Below are 20,933 nucleotides of genomic sequence, written 5' to 3' on the forward strand. Positions count from 1 at the left end.
TTACACAGGGTAAACACGCCGCCTTTTGTTTTACTAGACAGGCCTCAGGCTGAGCTTTCTGTCCTGTTTGGGATTGGCCTATATAGTGTTCTGTTGGTCATGGTCGGTTTGCTTCAGGAACACCTCTGGCCTACCTCAGGCATAGCTTACCTAGAGTAAAGATGGGTCTGTGGAAACCCAGCCATTGATACACTTTCTGTGCATCCATACCTCAAGCAACTAACCATTGTACTTAATTGAAACATATTACAAATAATTCTGAAAAAAAACCACCAGGGGACAGTGTGGTTTGCCAGTCCAGAGAGGGACATGTTTGCAGCCCACAAGCTTTCCACCTCCTGCAGTAACACTTAAGGGGGGGCAGCTGTCTGCATGGGTATTTCCCTGCCGTGGCATCACTCTGTGCACAGACTGGCGCTCAGTCAGGGTTATGTTAGGGTTAAGATATTATTTTAGGCCTATGGAGGCAGGTGACATGTGGTTCAGCAAAGTGACACTCATACAGCTGTCCGCTGGTCCTCCCATCGCTATCGCTCCGCTGGAAGCGCCCATGTGGATGGGGGAGCCTGGCAGGGAAACGGCCCACAGTGCCACGCCACCTTTGGGGGAAAAAAAAGGATGTGGGGGGATACTCAAGGCAGTGGCTCCAAATTACAAACACCCGTCATCATCACGGCTGTTTATTCGGCGTGACACAAAAAGACGAGGAGGATTGCTTCTGCAGAAATTAGCATATGATTCAAGAGCTCATCAACCTTGGCCTCTGTCCCAAACATGAGACCAGGGAACGGAGGAGTGACAGCTGTCAGGACAATGTGTCATTAAAGTGGGCATCGGTTGCTTCCTTGAAGAATATAACAGTTTGGGGGGGCTGTGCAATTTGTGACGGGAATCATGTCATTTCACATCGCTTGGCTTCCAAATTCCTCCAACACTAAAAAAATCATCTGAGGTGTTTCAATTGAAATGTGATATGTTCATTGGAATGGCTAAATATTGCAGCGGCATCACAAATCAATGGCTCCTTCTGCTTGAATTGTGAACAGCTGGTTTGCATGTCTGAAAGCACCCAGATCCCTTGACATCAGTATCATGCATTAAGCAGCGTTAGGCTTTGTCATGCTCAGGCCCATGTTGAGGGGGGTAAATTCAATCAGATTTCAGAAATATGGGGATTCCTTGACATTATAGGCTGACGTGAAGGTGTATTTGCAACATCAAAGGTACAGAAATAGGATTCATTTGACCCTAAGGGCTTGTATTATACATACATATACATATATATGCAGGAGCTATGTAAAGGCCTTGGTCTTCGCAAGGATTTCAAATTGTGTAAGATGAATGTGGGTAAACATTTGTGAGTGGACATCTCATGATCTACCATAAGACTGTTTTGAAAAACAGAATAGATCATCACTGGGACATCCTTTAATCTCCACTGTTACCTTGATCCTGGACAGGCGTCCACATCCTCAGTATGCGAGACCCGCCCTCCTCTCGTTCACTGTGACTGCTCTCGGATCAGCCAGAGCAATGAACATATCAAAACATTCCCCTTCTCCCAGAGCTCTCCTCCTCTCCCACTTCCAGCTGAATATGAATGAACCTCCATGGAAGAATCATCGCTGCCGGCGGGAATATTACCATATATGAAAGCTGCTTTCCATTCCAAGAATATGATTGAAAATGCTCAGACAGATTAACACCTTGTGAAGCGACCCCTCCCCCTTCCCCATCCTCCCCAGTCTCTCTCAAGCCCCCTGCAGCCAGGTTTGAAGTGTTTAGGAGGCTGGCAGCCTCGACCCACTTGCATTAAAAAGGCCATCTAACAAACTGGGAAAGGAGGAAGACCAGAGGACTGTGAAAATGCATCATCCCCAACCATAAAGGAGAAAGATGTCAAATAAGACAAAGTGCGGGAGGCAAAGTCTCTCCTAGGCATAATGTCTTTTGAATCCTCACATCAGGTGAATTCTCCTCTTAAACATCCGGGCCATGTTGATCTTTATTGGTGTACGTTTCTCCAAGGACATTGCAGCATGTTAATGTCTTGTTGGGTTTCACATACACGCAATGCTTTATGTGCACTTCTACCTCTCATGTGGATAAGAGATATTAACATCGATGTGCACACATGTCATACCTGGGAAACATGTTCATTATTTATCAACCTCTGTGGACTGTTAGCAGCCAGTCTGTCAAAATTAAGCAGCGTCAATAAAAAAGCAACATGACAATTCGTCATTACCAGATTCCCTCCCAAGAATTCATTGGCAAATTGAAAAAACATGTTCACATGCATTAAGACGGTACTTTATTTTTGAAAACACAACATGACAGCACTGCGAGAAGGGGGCAGCGCAAGTGGCTGGGTGGTCATGCTTGATTTGGCTCCGAGCACGTTACGGATGCAAACATTGCCAATGCGCTATGATTATGTTCCATGTCAAGCTTACACCACACTGCGGCAGAATCTGAAGAGATGGGGAAACACTTTGCACGGGAAGCCAACGCCGCTGCAGCGCAGCTCAGGGCCGGCGTTGTGCGAAAGGGGTCGAGTGGACGTGTCAGGAGCTTCAAAGTGTCACGAGTCAGGCTGGCTCCTCTTTTTGAACTTCCTTTTCATTGGGAGCGGTGGAGGGGAGAGAGAGAGCTTCTATCAGCTGCGGAGTGGTGTGATAGCGGGTCCTGCTGGGAGCAAATTTGATAAGAAAGAGGCTTTGCCGCCAATGTGTTACGCCAAGGCTACTTCAGCTGAGAGGCGCTTCTTCAGGAGAGCGATCGCTGTGTGCCTTCAGCCGACATAAATATGTATCTCCATAACGACCGTACTTAACTTTACAAGTAGGCTGCAGAAGACGGTGCTTTTAGAGCCTTTTCATTGGACTGCCTGTTACGTGCTAAATTTTAATGCCGCGCCTTCCACTGTTGGAAATTTTTGACAAAGCGTTCTTGAAACATTACTGCGACGTAGTTTGCCTTCGCCTCCCTCTCTGGTCTGTCCTGGTGAGCCTGCTCACCGCCACCCTCGCCTGGGTCTGCAAATGGAAACCTCATGCTGGCTCCATCTGGTCAGAGAAATGCCAGCTTAAAATAATTTGATTTTTAACGTCAATTAAACGTTGCGCGCCGCCTGATATCGAGGCTCCTGCTGGTCGCCGCCTGTGGTTATGGTATGAGCAGAGAGAAAGCAGAAATTGCCAGCCGCACCATTCCTGCCTGCCAAACACTTCCTCAGCCGTTTTGAACATATGTTGGGATTCAACCCGAGCATTCGGTGGGTTCTAGAAGTGTTTCCCAACCCTGGCCCTGGGACACACTGTGCTGTTTTTTTTGTTCCAATTGCTTTTAATTGATTAGGTTTCATTGAGCTGTTAACCTAATACCAGTATTTAACATCACTTTGCAATTAATCTGCTGTAAGTCCTGCATGAAATAAATGTTTTGCTGGAGGTCTGTCTGTGCTAGTGAAATGGTGCAGGAAAATGGGCTTTTTAATACATTTAGACATTCAGCCTCAGTGGAGCTTGATTGGGAGTTCAATTGTTCGAAGCTGTCAAGCAGTTATTTCAGCTCCTAATGATCATGATCAGTTGAGCTTAAACCTTTGTTTATGTGACTCAAATAAAGGAATATATTTTCTTGCATCTCTATGTCGGTAGACAACACCAGCAACCAATTTCAGATAGGACTAAAAATATTACATTACATTACATTACGTGCATTTAGCAGACGCTCTTATCCAGAGCGACTTCCAGCATAATAGAGTAGTGTAGCCATTCAAGTTAAATGAGCAACAGTGTCAGACCAGGATGACAACACTCACAGACCAGTGATTTTGAACATAACACCATTCAAGCCCCACCACAAGTCAATTTGTGCAACCCAACTAGTACATTACGATACATCAGTCACTAGAACACAGAATCCAGAATACATCACAAAAATACTACACATAAAATAAACATCAAATCATAGCGGTTGCAGGTGTTAGGGCGCAGGGGTTGAGGTGGAACCAAGATGCAGTCTGAAGAGGTGGGTCTTCAGTCTGCGACAGAAATAGTCACCTGTTAAGGAATTTCACAACAAAGCCCCACGAGAGCTCAACTAACATCTCATTCAACCTCACTCAGAGCTCAGATGGAAAAAATAACAATATACACAGGGCTGGAAGACATTGTGCTGTATGCTGTATGGTGACAATGAACTTCTGTAAAATCATGTTCAAAATTTAAAAGATAGTACACATGCAACTTTTGCTGCCCAAATTCAACATAATTTAATAAAGACATTAATACTCCATTTTCCAAGTTTATTTTATTATATGATATACACTGACTGTTTTGTATGTATTTTCAATCTCATGTGTACTGTGATATGTTATAAAGGCTTTTATCAAAGAACTTATCAAAAAGCTTCTAATCAAAAAGAATGAATACACGCATAAACAACTTTTTCATTCTGTTCCCCATAGTTTTTTAGCAAATGCAAATCACTGTAGTCTGAACAGAATAAGCCCTCACTGATTTTCCTAACGGTTTAGAGGCATACAGTCATTCACTTGCCATATGGTCTCAGTCTAATGAAAATGACTAATTAACTGCTTTCAGAAGCGCCAGATTCGGCAATCACTCGTCCTTTTCATTCGATCTCTTCTCTGTCCCGCCTTCTCCCGTGGAGTGACATCACGCTCAGACTGGAAATAACGTCCTTATTTTGCTTGATACAATGTTGGAATGTGAAAGCGTGCTTGTTTACAAACACACATACACACATATTAAGCATAAACTACAGATTCCACACAAAGAATTTGGTGCTTGTTGAGTTTTTTGGAAGCACAAACTTCTCTGGTTGACTTGCCTACAGATTCACCCAGGCATTTTAGTGTATTAGCATATTTTTGCATTTCTGTAATTCTCTGGTAGTCTTCAGTAAATTGTCTTGACCCCAGCTGCACAATTATTCTGTAGAGTTTCCTTCTGAGGGCATAGGAAAGGACTAATGCTTAGTTACCACTGTTTGGATGGACAGATATTTACAGTGAAACCTCCTCAGCTTGTAATGAGAAATGCAGATAATGCCTCTAATGCTAGGAGGCCAAATGATGAAAATGGAAGCAAAGGTGGAGCTCTTTATGCATGTAACAGAGGGATAAAAATTTGAAAAATATGAAAAAAAGCTTTCAGTGTAAGGATATTATTTTATGTATTCAATAGCTTGTGTAGCATTTGAATCCAATAAGTATATAAGATACATAAACCAGCAGGGGTCCTCTTTAATGCAACTAATGTCAAATAGTTGAATCAATGGTTGAGGACCTTTGCATGAAGCCAGACTACATGATGTGTTCCTAAATAGTGGCATATTTCCATGTAAAACTCTCTCACTATTAAATATACTTTCCAGTCATAACTATTCATCACAAGGGTTGAATAAATGTTGTGTCATGTGGTAGAATGCAGCCCTTTCTTCTCAGAATAGGCAGAGCAATAGAGAGGTGTCACTTAAACAACAGAGAAACAGACTAGTGAGAGAAGAGAGAGGTGCATTTAACAGAACCTGACAAAAACAAGCGAAGACAGAGGCATTGTGGGCCATCCCATCACTGAGGAACTGACAGAAAAAGGTGGTAAGACACAGAGGTGTGTGTGTGTGTGTCATGTGGTGTGGTGTGATATGTGTGGAGAACTCTCAGGCTGTGGGGCAGGGAACAGAAGCAGCCAAAATCATTATACTTAGAATGCTGTTGAATTATGTGCATACTTATTACACATTATGAGATTATCATATATTCCTGACAACATCTACTGAAATAGTTAGCTGTTGAAATAAAGGATTACTCATGAAGGACACAACTATATATAGAGATATCTGCATTCCTGTTTTGCAGAGGTACATCTGCAATGTACCAGACCCATGGTCCAATTATTATGAAATCATACAACAGGGACACATAAACTAAACCTGGACAAATCATGATTTATAGTTGTAAAAGCTAAACAACAGGTGTAACATATAGTAACAGATACATGGCTGTAGAGAAAATTCCCTGCAACACACATCACCAGGGTTTGTGTGTCCATTGGGCCAGTGCAGGAGGGAATTCATATGGTAACTCATGCCCATGCATGCAACCCACCCCCACCCCACCCCACTCCCCAATCACCCAATCATGGAAGGTTTCCATGGCAACAGAGGTTTGCAGGGAGAACCCTAACAAATGGAGTTTTTTTTTTTTACATAAACACACCAATGGATGGATATGTGGGTATATATGTGTTTGTTTAGACTAGAGGAACACTATATTTAGCATTGTAAAGGAGGGATACTACGTTAGGTTATCACTTTTTGTTTGCTTAAATTTACACTGCACTGGGAAAACACCACAAACAACCTTGAGCATTACACTTCTTATGAAATTAAATTGCGAAGTAATTGCGAGTGACACTATCTTGAGCATTTTGGTGGTGCATCTTTGAGTGAGCTTTGTGTTATTTACCGTACTACAAGTTTTAAAAGAAATGCCCCCGGGTGTTTTACCAGCTAGTATAAAGTTACCCCCTTTCCTCCTTGCATTGTGCTTTGTGGTTTCTCTCTTTCAGACTGTTGTTTCTAAGAGGTTTTTTTCTTCAGCTATGAAAGATATACAAGGTTTGAACTCTCACCAGGCAGTCAGATTTTTGCAAACATCGCCTGTGATAATAAAGAACCTTCAGTTGTAGTCAACAAGCCTTCTCTTATAGTAAGTTCAGAGGGATTCTGTTTCCCTTGTTTGCATGCAGGCGGAGTGCGTGTTTTCCGCTGTGTAACAGTGCTTAAAAATGTATACACTTATTTTTAAATTTCCATAATCTCCTGGTGATGTAATTATCTACAACAACAAATGATGAGTTAGTGAGTCACAAACAAACAATGAACAGTGATGTATTTGCTCACTGCATGTGTGCTCGTGTGCATGCGTGTGCATGTGTGTATGCTGTGATACAAATACCCCAACACTGAAAAATTGGTGGCTCTACATCTAGTCACACCAAGTAATTTATAGACACAAACCATTGCTTCAGTGCTCGATATTTGGCTTAATGGAGATGGATTCGGTTTAAAACCTTGCAATGGTCTTGGGTGTTTGCCAGTGTTTCATGCTACAAAAATGGGGATAAGCGCTGATGTTGCCAGTCTGTTTTGTTGTTCCAGAGGATTCCCAGATGTGTCAGTCAGGAGCACCACTTAGAGAGAACGTTTTCAGACAAAGAGGCAGGACTTAGGGCACATTACTTATTGACGAATGGTGTAGGAGGGGTGGACAAATAATTCACGCTTTCTTTGATTCTGTGTCCAAGAAAGGGATCACACCTGGTCAGAACAAGGCTACTGACCTCCCTGTGGACATGAGAACACTACAGAATAAATAGGAGGGTAGGAGAGGTATATTGCCTGTGTTTTTATTGCAAGGAGATTCAGGTCACATCTTCCTGATGGCCCTAAAGTGTCTTTGACGTCCTCTTGGGGGTAATTTGGACAGTGTTTTTTAAGGCCAGAAGGGAGGAGCGAGAGAGACAGTATCTCTCTGGGGCTGGCAGAAGAAGCTGCCAGCAGCTCACTGAAAAAAACAAAAAAAAAATCACTGAAAAAGCTTCCATATCCAGAGAATGCTGCAGTATGCTGCTCAGACATTCAAATTCATAAGCGTGCTGGGGGGCATGTTCATACAAGAGGTTTTAAACCAAACATTCATAATCCTGTTTATCTGAGAGTTAGCCACATCCTCTATCTGTACAGTACAATGAATCAAGAATTCACATTACATTAAATGTAGTTGCTTAAGAGATTCCTCTATTCTGTTTTTTTATTTCTCTTTATGTTAATCCAGTTCTCAGTCCTGTTGCAGGATTAGAAATGTTTGAGGAGCATGCTGAACGCCATGATAACAGAGTACCCAATGGAAAGGATATATGCACTGTCCCCATTTTGAAAGATGGTGGCCATCTCCTCGCCACATAACGATGGACAATAAGATAGCCCCTTAATATGAATTACTGCCTTACAAATACTTCTCATTCTAAATCATAAAACCATCTTGTATTGTATAGTGTCTAATGATGCTAATGACACTCAAAAAAGGTATGTGTTATGTTTAAAGCGGGCTAGGATTATTTGGACTAAGTATCTGTGCTATCTTGTAACTTCCATTAAAACCATTCTGTGGAAGAATAGAATTGTGTGCAGCAGAGCATATGTGTATGAACATGTGCACTTGTGTGTGTATAATATTACAAAAAACATGATGTAATATGCTTTGGAAAATGTAGTTGGAATGTCATGACTGATATGATTTTACAAAAGAGGCAGCTGCTTTAAAGTGTTAGCTGGGGAAGTGTGAAGGGATTGGTGGCAAGAAGCTTTATCCATCACCCTAAAACATACAACTCCAAGTACAGAGCAGTGTGGCATCGACTCAATGAAAAACAGCGAATGAACTGTCTTCTATATTTGTTCCCAGGGCGTGAGAATCAAATGAAAAAGATGTCATTGTTGCTGGAGGAGGACTTCATAATGGTGACAAAACACTGAGCCTCTACACCTCTGCAGTGCTGTAACTCTAAGCCCCCTCCGGAGAGAAGTTCCCCGACGCAACGCCAAAATGACCGCCGCGAGGCTCAGGCTCAGGCTCGGCGTGGCGCTAACCCCCCAGTGGTCGCTTTGCCTCCCCATCATCCTGCTCTCCCTCCTCGTCCCTGAAACCCTGCCCTCGTCCGGCTACACCCCGGGGGCCAAGCGCGAGATCACCATGGAGGGGGACCTGGTGATCGGGGGCCTCTTCCCCGTGCACGAGAAAGGCGAGGGCACCGAGGACTGCGGCAAGATCAACGAGCAGCGCGGCATCCAGCGGCTGGAGGCCATGCTGCTGGCGCTGGACGAGATCAACCAGGACCAGCGCATCCTGCCGGGCCTCAGGCTGGGCGCCCACATCCTGGACACCTGCTCCAAGGACACCTACGCCCTGGAGCAGTCGCTGGAGTTCGTCCGCGCCTCCCTGACCAAGGTGGACGAGACCGAGTACATCTGCCCCGACGGCTCGTACGGGATCCACGACGACTTCCCTCTGGCCATATCAGGGGTCATCGGGGGATCCTACAGTGACGTGTCCATCCAGGTAACATTACAGCCGCTCCACGACATGCTCTGCTACAGTGCTCTCTTGTTTGAGCTGGACGCGTTCAAACGTCTCTCAAAGTGATGATCTTTACAGCTGGGCCAAGTGAGTTGTCCCTGCCATCCAGACTTTTCTGTTAGATTGCGTCTACTGTAAACATAGAATATAGTATCCCAATGAGAGGGAACATGCTAGTATAATTTTTAAATATTACAAAAAATACACGGTTTTTCAAAAAACACTAAAAGTTGTGTTTTTCAAGGGGTTCTATTTAATTCTTGACATTAGAATCGAGATTCAAATTATTGCAAGATTTGGCTCTGGTTCGCAGTTTTCCCTTATCATAGGATAAATTTGTATCTTATAGCATAAGAATCCTTGGTGAATAGGTTTCTTTATTTGGAACAATGTTTGATTTATATTTGATTTACTTTTTCATTGATTTCATATTTTTGCTGTAACGTTGACACATTGAAAGGCTGCAGTTAGGTCCTGCGTTACTACATTAAGTAATTAGTAATGCAGCAGAAATGGTGCTATATGTGTTTGACTGATTAAGGAATATACTATAGCCACACAGGTGTGATCATGTTAACTGATGCATGTGTGAAGTATACATTGAGCATATATCAACTTAAACAACGACATGCTTCTTATCAATTAAATCTTCACACTTTTTTACTGTACAGTATCTAAACAAAGATAAAGTCTTATTAGGAAAGGCATGATTTTATGGTCTTAGTAATAGGCAATAAAAAAGAAAATGCTAATCTTTTTTACTCATAAAATCATGCACACAGCTGCAGACAGACTGTTATACAACTTTATAACAGCAAAATGGGAAAGCTTTGACAGTTATGGCATTGTGCTGATATAGTATAACTTTAATTAATACACAGATTGTAAAATAAACCCCCTGACAATGGAAAAATATCCATTCACCTGTTTGCCATATGCTGAGTTTTTAGCTGATATACCATATGCTCAGTTTGGATTGTATTTTTTTTAATGCAGCTGGCCCTCAGGCATATGCAGTGAGGAAGGATGATTACATGACAGGTTGATGGTGACAGCACCATTCCGTTCGGCACAGGGCAGGTGTTTCAAAGAACCGATGAGAAGCTCGCTAACAATTAAAGCGAGTCCTTTTTAATTGGTCCCTCACGGGCCGCTATGTGGCTGTTTCTTTGTCAAGCTGCAATTCATGATTAATCCTTGTGCGCTGGTGTAGTCGGCCCTGTTGTGCCCCCTGCACCTATGAGGTGGCGGCACGTGGTGCAGGAAAGGTGAAGAGCGTGGGTGAGGAGGCAGGCAAGCACGAGAATGTAGGTTTCAATCCTTGCTTTTTTGAGTGTCGGCCATCACTGTAGATTAGTTGGAGAAACCTTGCTTCAGACCCATCATGGCTCTTCAGCTCAATCATGGTGGGTTTACAATGAAGGAAGGAATGGGTTTAAGAGACAGTCCCTTATTTGAAGTGAAAACTCCTCTGCTTTAGGGCCATAATCACCGTATGATGGAAGATGGTTGCATTAATAATGCAGCATACACAGATAGGATGTGTTGCATCTGTTTGATGCAGTGCAGGTTCATTATTATGACAAAGATGCTGTGGATGAAGTTATCTAATCAGGTGTGTAATGTTTAAGCATGTAATCTGATTCACATTAGCAAAAGTGGCAATCAGAGTGGTTCTGACTAGATTAGTGTGTGAGTTGAGATGTGTAAAATCAGAATCGAAGTGGTCTTGTTGATGATCCTGATGCAAGGATTAGGCCCAACATCTTACAAGGGCTACTCAAATCTGCTCCTGAAGTGCTGCAGGCTTTTTCGTCTGAGCCAGGCACTTCACCACCTAATTCGACTAACCACTGTCTTCACTTAACTGATTTAGCTTCCCTCTCCAGCTCCAGGAGTGTCAGTAGTTTAAAGAGAAATGGAAAACACGCAGAACCACAGCCCTCCGGGGGCCTGAATTGAATAGCCCTTTTCGTGTGCAAGTTAACCATCGCTCTCAGCTGAGAAGGCATCTGGCAGGCAACTTGATGTGCAGCGCGACTCCCCCAGTTGGTGACAGAGAGCCAAATTTGCTGGGTCTCTCTGCTTGTCACACCAGGGAGTCAAGCGGCATTTAGGGGCGTCTGGCGAGACAAAGCTGCAAATGTCACCTGTTCGCGTGGATCACGGAAGGCCATTTCACCCCCAGCTGTCTTACACTCTCTGCTCCCTCAAACCATCCCTTTGTGAGAAGATCCTCTTATGATAAGACAGGGAGTGTCAGTGGAATGCTTGTCTGATTAGACACAGATAGGCTCCCTTCCTTGCGCCCGCGGCACTTATGAACAGGGCTAAGCTGCCTCCATGAATACACAAATTCCAGGGTCTCTAAGTTAACCTTTACACCCTGCGCACTACACCCTGTTACAAAATAGCAGTTTCCTACGGCTGCCACAAAAATACATGATAAATAAATAATGGTGTCCTTCTTGTTATTGAAGGTTTGGGGTTGAACATGCTGCTTAGCCACACGGACACAAGATTAGCTCTGACCCCTTGCTCCATCAAGGATAAGATGTGTCTTATCTTGTTCTGAAAGAAGATTCAGCAAAAGATTCATTTGAAGCACCTCTGTTTTACTTGCAATAATTCCTCCATACACAGCATGCACACTGCAGAGTGCTTAAGATGTCACAAGATGTCCTCAGTAAATCAATGCCAAGAGGAGGTTTTTGAGCATCTGCAAGTTTAGTGTTCACAGAAGAGCTCTCTATTGTACATTTGTGGATAGTTGATCGGCAAACTCCGGGCCATTTATACTTTCATGCGTCACGTTTACTAACGTCATTGAAACAGTGTCAATGGAAAAGCAGCGTTAGTGTGTCTGATCGGTGTAGGAACTTCAGTTCTGTGTCTGTGAATTTCTGATGAATTTGTTAATGCATCACCGACCCAATGTCACACAGCTGTAAAAAACCCTGGCTCTCCGAGAAGGTCAGATTGTAGGTAGGACCCATATTTAAGTGAAAAGATTGTCAGAGAGGATATTCAGCCAGCCATCCTCCTCAGGGGCTTAATGAGAGTGGGAATCTGTGGGGCGCAAATAGGATCCAGCAGGGCTAATGAGCAGAGGTTCGAGAGATTGAGGTGCTCAGTATTGTCTTAATGAACAAAACCAAGCACGGATCGTGGCTGGGCTGTGCCTTTGGCTCCTTGCCTGTGACCACCTGCCTGGTTCCAAAGTCTTGGAGTGAACGGCTCTTTTCCATGACAAAGAGGCACAGAAGGGTCGGTCGAGTGTCTGCTTTTGGCATGGTCCCACTCAGCCTAGAATGAACGATGTCAGAGGAGCACAAGGGCTAATGACGCCATTGGACGCTTGGGATGCCATGCGCTTGGCATTCCCATCTGTGGGGTGCAACCAGGGTGTCACTGAAGTTGGCAGGAGCCGGCCACCTCACTGACGGGAAAAGGCCTCTCTTGTCAGAGGGCAAAGATTTCGAAGGGGCCGCGGCGGCCGTCTGGTGCCTTCTCCACTGACGAGCTTTCAGGGGAGCACTTGGCATGAAGGATGAATTTGTAGCAGATAAATATGAGGGGGACAACACATGGCAGAGAGTGTCCTTGCCATTCGAGGATGATCTTTTGTATACATAGACACATGGGGACGTTTTAGCCATCTGGGATTATACTAGGGGGAAAAAGATTACTGGTGAATCAATGTCACTTTTGTGACAAATTATGTTCGTATGGGACCAAATTACTTTCGGTTAACAAGGTTCAACAGATTATTAGCACTCAAGCTGTCTCAAACTGACATCAACCTGCCAGCGTATTTCTTGCATTACTATTATTTATTAATGCACTGTCACTGATGTGACATGAAAGGTCATGTTTTCAAACCTATGTTCTAGCTTCCATTATACAGGAGTACTGCGGACATTGAGTTTCACAACATGTTTTTAATTTCTATCTTGTGTGTTTATCTAGGCAGGCATGTAAAAAAATGAACCTAATTCCTAACACATTACCTAACAAAGAATGATGAAAATATGAAGCAATAAATATTTGACATTATATCTCTCAATGACCACAGTGTATTCTCTAAAGTGTACAAACTATAGATTTTTGGAAAGGAATATCATGATGCCCACTTTCTCTGAATTAAGGAGTGTTCTCAAAAGATCAACAACATTTCTGAAATGAAATACCTCAACCAGGTTTTATAACTGTGATATATTTGCCTTTAATCAAGTTTGATCATAATGAAGACTTGGGACTTTCTGTCTCTCCTGTTTCATAAAATGACAATAGCTTGTTTCCATTTGGTCTCTGAATCTTTGCTCACATTGGTATTTATCAGCTTCTACATTATGTCCTTCAGTGTAATACTCATCTAATGCTTCAAACTCCTATGAAGTTTGACAAGATAAAGCAGTGTGCCTCAATTCTGGTCCTGGGCACCTGTTGTTTTTGCTGGTTTTGCGTTCCTGAGCTCTTAATTTGATACTTTTGATAGAGCTGTTAATTTAATCCTCACTTACAGTTATGTGCTGTTAGCCTTTTGCAGGAGTTATCAACAGTTGGGATTATATTTTGCAAAAAGAAGAATGTACACACATTCCTTAGAAGTGCAATTTCAAGAAAAAACAACAGGTTGGTTATTTGAAAATAGCAGCAAACAATTAGCACTGAATAAATTATAGCAACAAAAAGTTAAAAAAGCCTATGATAATAATAAAAACTGAAATAATATGGACTTCCTGTGCAGCATCACCAGCAGCAGTGATATCAGTGCCAGTGTTGTATTTTTATCAGTAGAGTGTAGAGCCCCTCAGAGCTCATCACAATGCTCATGCCAGGTCTCAAAAGCCAACGACAATTTTGAAAAGTCAATGGAGTATTAAAAAAAAAAACTAATTTTATCCCAGGTTTTTAACACAGATTTAATTGTGTTAATGTACTGTTTATTTAATTATGACTTGGCACTGATAACATGGCTCTGTTTAACAACTGTAGACATCTGCTCAATAGCACATGGCCATGTTCTCAAATCATTTTCATTTTTCCAATGTCCAGAAATTGCCCTCACAGCATTCCCAGCTTGCCACACACACAAACTCAGCATCTGGACATGTTAGCTAGTTTGCAGCTATGTCTCCATTGATTGTCTCTGTGGAGGTGTGTTCTAACTCAGTCAAAAAAAAAAAAATTCTTATGCTCATGTCAACTCATGCACCTCATGTCACCAAATGTCAGCAAGATAGCAAGTTATTATTGGAGGTTTTGTCCCTTTTTGAGTGTGTACACTGTGTAGAACACATTCACTGCTGCTTTGAATATTTCTTCTCCACCCATTGAATTAGGTGTTGTAACAGGAAGTCATCTCAGTTTAGAAAAAATGTAGAAACATGCGATAACTAGCTAGCTAGTAAACTATCTGCATGCCTTCCAAGTTTGAATCGTAATGAGTTAGTGACATGAATGCACTGGATGAATTAGGTAATGGGAGATACGTGGAAAACAAACAGTGAACTGCACAGTTTGTATTTACTACACATGCTATATATTTACAATATAAATATTCTTGCAGAATTTTTGAATGGGTCTACAGGTGTTTTGGGTAGGCCATGGCCAACCTGGGTCTAATATGCCTACAACATTTGAAAAGAGTTACATATAACTACCCAAGAAGAAAACAGAGTTAACATGTGTAATGTAGAAAGTATTATTTAGCTATCTGTATGTACAGAGCAGTAACACTCTACCCAGCTGTGTAGGCACATTATAATTACACAGGTGCAAGGGCCACAAATTTAAGTGGGACGAAGCTTACAACTCAATAACCGCTAAGCAATATTCAGATCAGTTAAATCAAACAAAATTTTAAGGGAGATATATGTGGAGCACACAGAGCATCTATGCCTTCATGTATAACCCACTCCCAAGTTCACTTATTTACAATACAGACACAGCTTACCACGTAGACCATGCTCACCAAACTTATAGAACAGTGAAATGGTATTCTGCAGAATACTGTCCCTGGCTGGGGGCCAGGGTCTTCTCAAGGGTCGAGAGACACTCTAGCACGTATATGCTCAAGTGAAATATGTATCAATTAGTTGACAAAGTGTGCTATTCTAAATTGAAGTCACAGCTAGCTCCAAGGGCCAACCTGCAATTAACAAGAATTAATGACAGGAACATTTTCTTTGTTTCTCTGAGATCAAGAAAAAACATTCAAAACAAAAAAAAGTCACATCATTGTGGGTCTTTCCTCCTTGCACACCAAATTGTTCCTACTAGTGTAATTAAATTTCCATACAGAGTAGGCAGGACCCTTACAGGCAAGTGTTCTAACCATGCTGCAAAAACTCATTCAACTATGTTACGCATGGTAACATTGTAAAACAAACAAACCAACAAACAGTGTGTTTACCTGATAGAAGAAAGCACATCTACTTTATTATGCAAAGATGGATGCATAATAAGGGGGGGGGGGGAGATATGAGGAGCAATGTTTGAGGAGCAATGAAATGAAGCCCTTGTGATGATTGAGCAGTGTTCACAGGAGGCGAGGACAGGAAAAAAAAAAAAAAAAAAAAAAAAAAAGAGTATCCTCTGGTGTGGACTTCAAAAAGACGCTGTTTATCATGCAGTGCATCTCAGAGCCTCTGAACATGTTATTTCAGGCTGGAGGTTTCAGCGTATTTTCAAAAACACGACGCAGCTCACTAATTAATGAGTCAGATTGTCATTGAGAATTTGTGAATGCACAGGGTTGGGGGAAACTCACGTAGAAGGAACGCACGGAAACTGTCAGGGTCCAGGAGGAGTAATCAATAATTAGCTCTGCTCTTTCATTTCCAGCTGTGTTTTTCCATCGCTGGCGAGGCGCTTTAGAATAAATTGTGACACATTTGAACTACCTGTGGATGTTATGTGGATTTGTGAACTGAATATAATATATACAAAGAATTCTATCCTCCCTGGTATCAAATGTTATAAACAAATAGTTGGATGCATATTCTTGGGAGAACATAAAATTTCATAAAAGAACATTAAAATTTCTCCAAACAAAGAGAGAAAGACAATCACATTCTGTAACATTAATCAGATCCTTGATATAAATATTTATAACAGTACCCATGTGATTAACACATTTTTTTCTCTCTGCACCCTGAACGGAAACAGCAGTGAATTTCAAGGTAATATAAACTCTCTGGTCTGTAGCACACTGCAGTGGTGTGAGGCAGTGTTAGAATTGCTCAATCAAGTACATTTAAATTAAAGTTTTCAATAGTGCACCCTAGGGCATAGAGACGGTTTAAATAGTATTTTTTTGCTCATTCTTATATGCTGGTTTACAACATCCCTGCCAACCCAGATCCAGCATTTCCTCCTTGGGGACATTAGTCATTTCTCTCAAAGATCTCAACCTCTGCCTAAAGTAGAAACTATGCTGTCTGGACAGGCAGATAAAAAAAACATCCAGTTTGATGCAACACATGTTCATGGAATTGCTGTGTGCTGCACGATGTTGATTAAAAATGTATGTCCATGTTTAATTTCTGCACAATACACATACGCTGTAGATGTCAGATGTTGACGATTAAATCGTAAGATTGATCACACCACATGGTGAAGGAGGATTGATTAGTGATGGGTCTCTCTCCTCAGGGTCTAAGCAGGTCAGTCCTCCAACTGGACTAGGTGGACTTAACCAGGTGTGGTTGCCTAGCGACCGCAGAGTTGCCTAGCAACCACAGAACAGAGTTCAGAGAACAGAGTTCAGCCCACATGTTCTTAACATGAGCCTAGTTTGAAACCTTGCTGCACTGACAAGCTAAATGACTTACAGACACTTAGGAGCAAATAGTGGTCACAACATGGAGATGTGCATTGTTGTTCCAGGATTTTCCATCATCATCATGATCATGATCATAATCTTCATTATTATCTTACTCCCCATCTTTACCATATTCATGCTGAGGCCTGCTATTTCCCAAGCATCTCAGAGTTACTCGTAAGAATCCTGCTAAATGTCCTTATAAGTCATACATAAATGTTTGTTGTGTATCTTGTAATTGAACTGTGTACCTACAAGTGATCTTGCCTTGCTGATGCTTGCCTGTGATGGGCCCAAATGATAACAGTTGCATTGTGAAATATTCCCCTTGCCCAAGAAACAGAGTTAAAATTACTTTCAATTTAGCAGTAATTGCTGACTTTCAGTAGAAAAAGTGACAACACCCCCGGCGAGGGCAACAAATAAAAAACCCTCCTTCTCTAGGATCAGGATCAGACCAGGATCTTTTAATGTAAAATGTATGCATAACCACTTTTCTTTCCAGAAAGCTCCATGCCACTTCCTCAAATGCAGCCATCTGTCTACAGCTGTCAGCAGATTAGTACAGCTCTAGAGGACTCTTAAATACCTGCCAAGTTATGAGTATTTTAAAATAGCTGAGAGATAAATAGATTTTATTGTTAGGTGTAAAGTAGGATCAACTTTGCGTTGTTCAGAATTTTCCAGCACTTAGGACCTATTTCCTGCTCTGAGATGCTTGATAATTATGGGCACAGATCTCGTTACATTTAAATGTTCTCTCTATTCTGGTTGTACCTGTACATACCTAGATTGTTAATATAAAAAGGGATGCGTGTGTTGCATTTGCATCGGTACGTGCGTGTGCGTGTGCGAGAGAGAGAGAGATATGGAACATCATTCCTTTTCTGGCCCTGTTTTTCTGGGTAGGCAGCAATGTCCTGCCTTAGCACACTCTGCCAGCCTTCTGGGATCACCAGATGGACTTTTCATGTAGAGGAAATCATGACATCTCCATGACTGAGAGCTGCTGCTGGCACCTGTGTCCAGCCAGCTCTGTCTCTGCACTCTCTGCTCCATTCCATTCTTTTTTGGACAAGCATCACAGTGGCTTCATGGCCTTTGCAATCCCCACAGACAACCTCATCTATTTTGGGATATGCTGACATACTGCACATGAAGTGTGCAATTCAAAATTATGATCACGTATTGGCAACCCAGATCAATGTGGCAGACTTTGTGCTTGATGGTGCAACTAGTTATGTGTGACAAAATCAAACACCTTTAGAAGTTATGCTCAACATTTTAAATAATCCCAAAATATTTCGCTGTTGTATTTCTAGTCCACAAGAGTTTCTAATGTAAAACTTACGGGAATGAATCAATAGATGTGCATTGATCATCAGCTCTGCCTTTTGTGAACAGAGCTACTTTATCCATGGACAACACTCACACTTTCAACATTCTCACAGCTCCTGTGCATGGCATCCAAAATCTTAATAGCAAAACAAACAAAAAGCAGTTGTTTACTTTAGTTGCCTCGGGATATGGCTTCCATTCAAATGCAAGACAAGTTGGTCAAATTGATATAAGACATACTGTATTTATGGTGAACAAAAGGCTTTCAAATAATTCGATAACCAACTATTTGAAACAAATGTTAGTGCAACCACACTCCCTGAAAATCTGATGAAAAGAAGCTGGCATTTACGAATGAGAAGGTGAAGGTGGGAGAAGTGTTTTTTTTCCTGTTTCTTCCTCATCTATAAGTGTCCATCACAGTGAGCCATATCAAATAACCAGTCTCCCTTTGTTGACTCTGTATTGATGACTATGGACTGTGAAGCAATGGTGGGTCCAAGACAGCATGCGTGGCTGCGTCAGTGAGCCTCAGTAGGATTTCACAGTCAAGATGCTTCATCCTCCCACTTGTCTGAAGTGAGACCTCCTGAAAATAACCCACTCAATATAAAGGCTTTACGCGCAACAGATCCTGGCCTCAGCTGCTCTCATTACTTAATCAGATACATAATTAGATATGATTTTCAAAGTGGTGCTGGACTTCCTTCAACTCATACTGAAGGAAATCCATAGCCATTTTGGATATGCGTGTGGGATGTTTTTAATGTATTTGATTCAATTAATGAAAATAGCAGAACTAAATCATTTTCCTGTGTTGTCAATAAATGGCATTTCGTGTGCATGAATCTATTGCCCTGAGTCACCATATGAGAAGCATCCCATCCACTATTCAGGTAGCATCAGAACTGAACTGTCATCCCAGGTTTATTGTGAGGTTTTTAATAGTTTTATGTAAAATGTTGCACCATTGCTTCTCATTTTGTTGAGATTGAAATCTATACCATTCTAATTCAGCGTTACAAACAACTGTAAATCCCCACACCATCCAGCACTATATCATATTCTTTAAATGTTGGAACCCCAATAGAGCCTGTGATTACAATTACAGCTATTAGGCACGTGACAACTTGAGGAGCTGCATTTTTCTACATTGCAAGTCCTCCAAGCGGTTTTGCAAGCTGATGATTTTACAATAGGTGGGAGTTCATTTATGGTTGTAGGAGCACCACCTATTGTGTGAAAGAATAAAAAGATATCTGTGATGGATGAATAGATGGGAGCCAATTACAGTGAGAATGTCTCCTATGAATTGCCTTCTGTCAAGATCATGTGTCAAGATGCCTTGGCCTGGAAAGGATCTTACTGAATCATTTAGTCTTTTGCACTCTGTGCTGTACTCAAGTGCAAGTTGCTACTCAGTCCAAGGTGTCTGATGGGTTATTGTCTTCTCATTCACAGCCGCCTCTGGCCAGGGGTGGGGAACGGCAATAACACAAGAAAATAGACACAATGTGATTGGACACATGGCTTAGAAACGTCGTCCTATGACAGTTAAGTAAGGCCACTAGGCTGTACCATTATGACCGATTGACACAGGGCGTGGTTTCCAGGCCAAGTATCCAATTCTAAGTATGTGTCTACTAGGCAGCCTGTTGAAGAGTGGCTCTTCCTGGTACACAAAAAGCATCCAATATTACAGCAGTGCAGTCAGGATGAAGTGCTGGATAGCAGTCACCCAGGTAACTTTGTCAAGCCATTATATTGGATAAAACATCAATGTGCTGTCATTTTGATACATGAAGGATATATTTTGTTTGAGTTTCAAAGAGACTACTTTAAAATTCAGAGTAGTAGTAATGTTTTTCCAGTCACAGGAATACTCTTTCATTGTGTCTGGGACATCTTTGATAGTTCCTCCTGAATATGAATAATAGAGGAGGCATTGCATTTTTATTCCTGAAAGGTGTGTTGTGGTCAGCTCAGCTTCAAAACATAGAACCCCCTTTCCCCTATCAAAATAGCTTGTATATTTTTTATTTACATAATTCAGCTAGCTAGCAAGCTCTCAGATGGAACTGAAGATATAAACATAGCTAATATTGACAGTGACTATCTATAGGGTGATTATTCCATTTATATGGAAGGCACATTCTGAAAACTGTAAGGTGTCTGTAGTCTTGTGAGTGTACATCCTTCACACTATGTACTGAAATTTGTACCATCTTCTGCTGTCCCAGTATTTACTGCCTGTGTGTTTCTGTGTAATACTGTACGTGGGTTACAACACGCATATACACACATTAACACACATAGTGTTCATTCGATATCACAGCAGATTTTCCTGTGATAAAACAATTCTTACAATCAATGTGTCTGAATACATTACTGTATGGGTTTTGTATTTACAACTGTGATTATAATGACAAAACAATTTCTTGAAAACAGTCATGAATGATTGCTTGTGATAAAAGGGATGATATTGATCCCAAATAAATAGAGAACCAAGACCTTTCTAAAGTAGTTGGTCTAACAGGGGTAATTGGTTACCATCAGTGATAATGATGAGTTACAGCACATTTGCAATCAAATGTC

General features: G+C 41.7%; 1 protein-coding gene across 2 annotated transcripts in view; it reads left to right on the forward strand.

Moving 5' to 3' along the window:
• LOC118780557 (metabotropic glutamate receptor 2-like) overlaps positions 1 to 20,933 on the forward strand; it is a 43,743-nt gene that overhangs the window by 7,420 nt on the left and 15,390 nt on the right. For both annotated transcript variants that reach the window (XM_036533124.1, XM_036533122.1), the window contains one exon: positions 8,501 to 9,154. In XM_036533124.1, the coding sequence (XP_036389017.1) occupies positions 8,642 to 9,154 (513 nt within the window). In that variant the 5' untranslated portion in view covers positions 8,501 to 8,641. The remainder of the gene's footprint in view (positions 1 to 8,500; positions 9,155 to 20,933) is intronic.

The sequence above is a fragment of the Megalops cyprinoides genome, chromosome 7 (assembly GCF_013368585.1).
Source record: "Megalops cyprinoides isolate fMegCyp1 chromosome 7, fMegCyp1.pri, whole genome shotgun sequence".
NCBI classification, from domain to species: Eukaryota; Metazoa; Chordata; class Actinopteri; order Elopiformes; family Megalopidae; genus Megalops; species Megalops cyprinoides.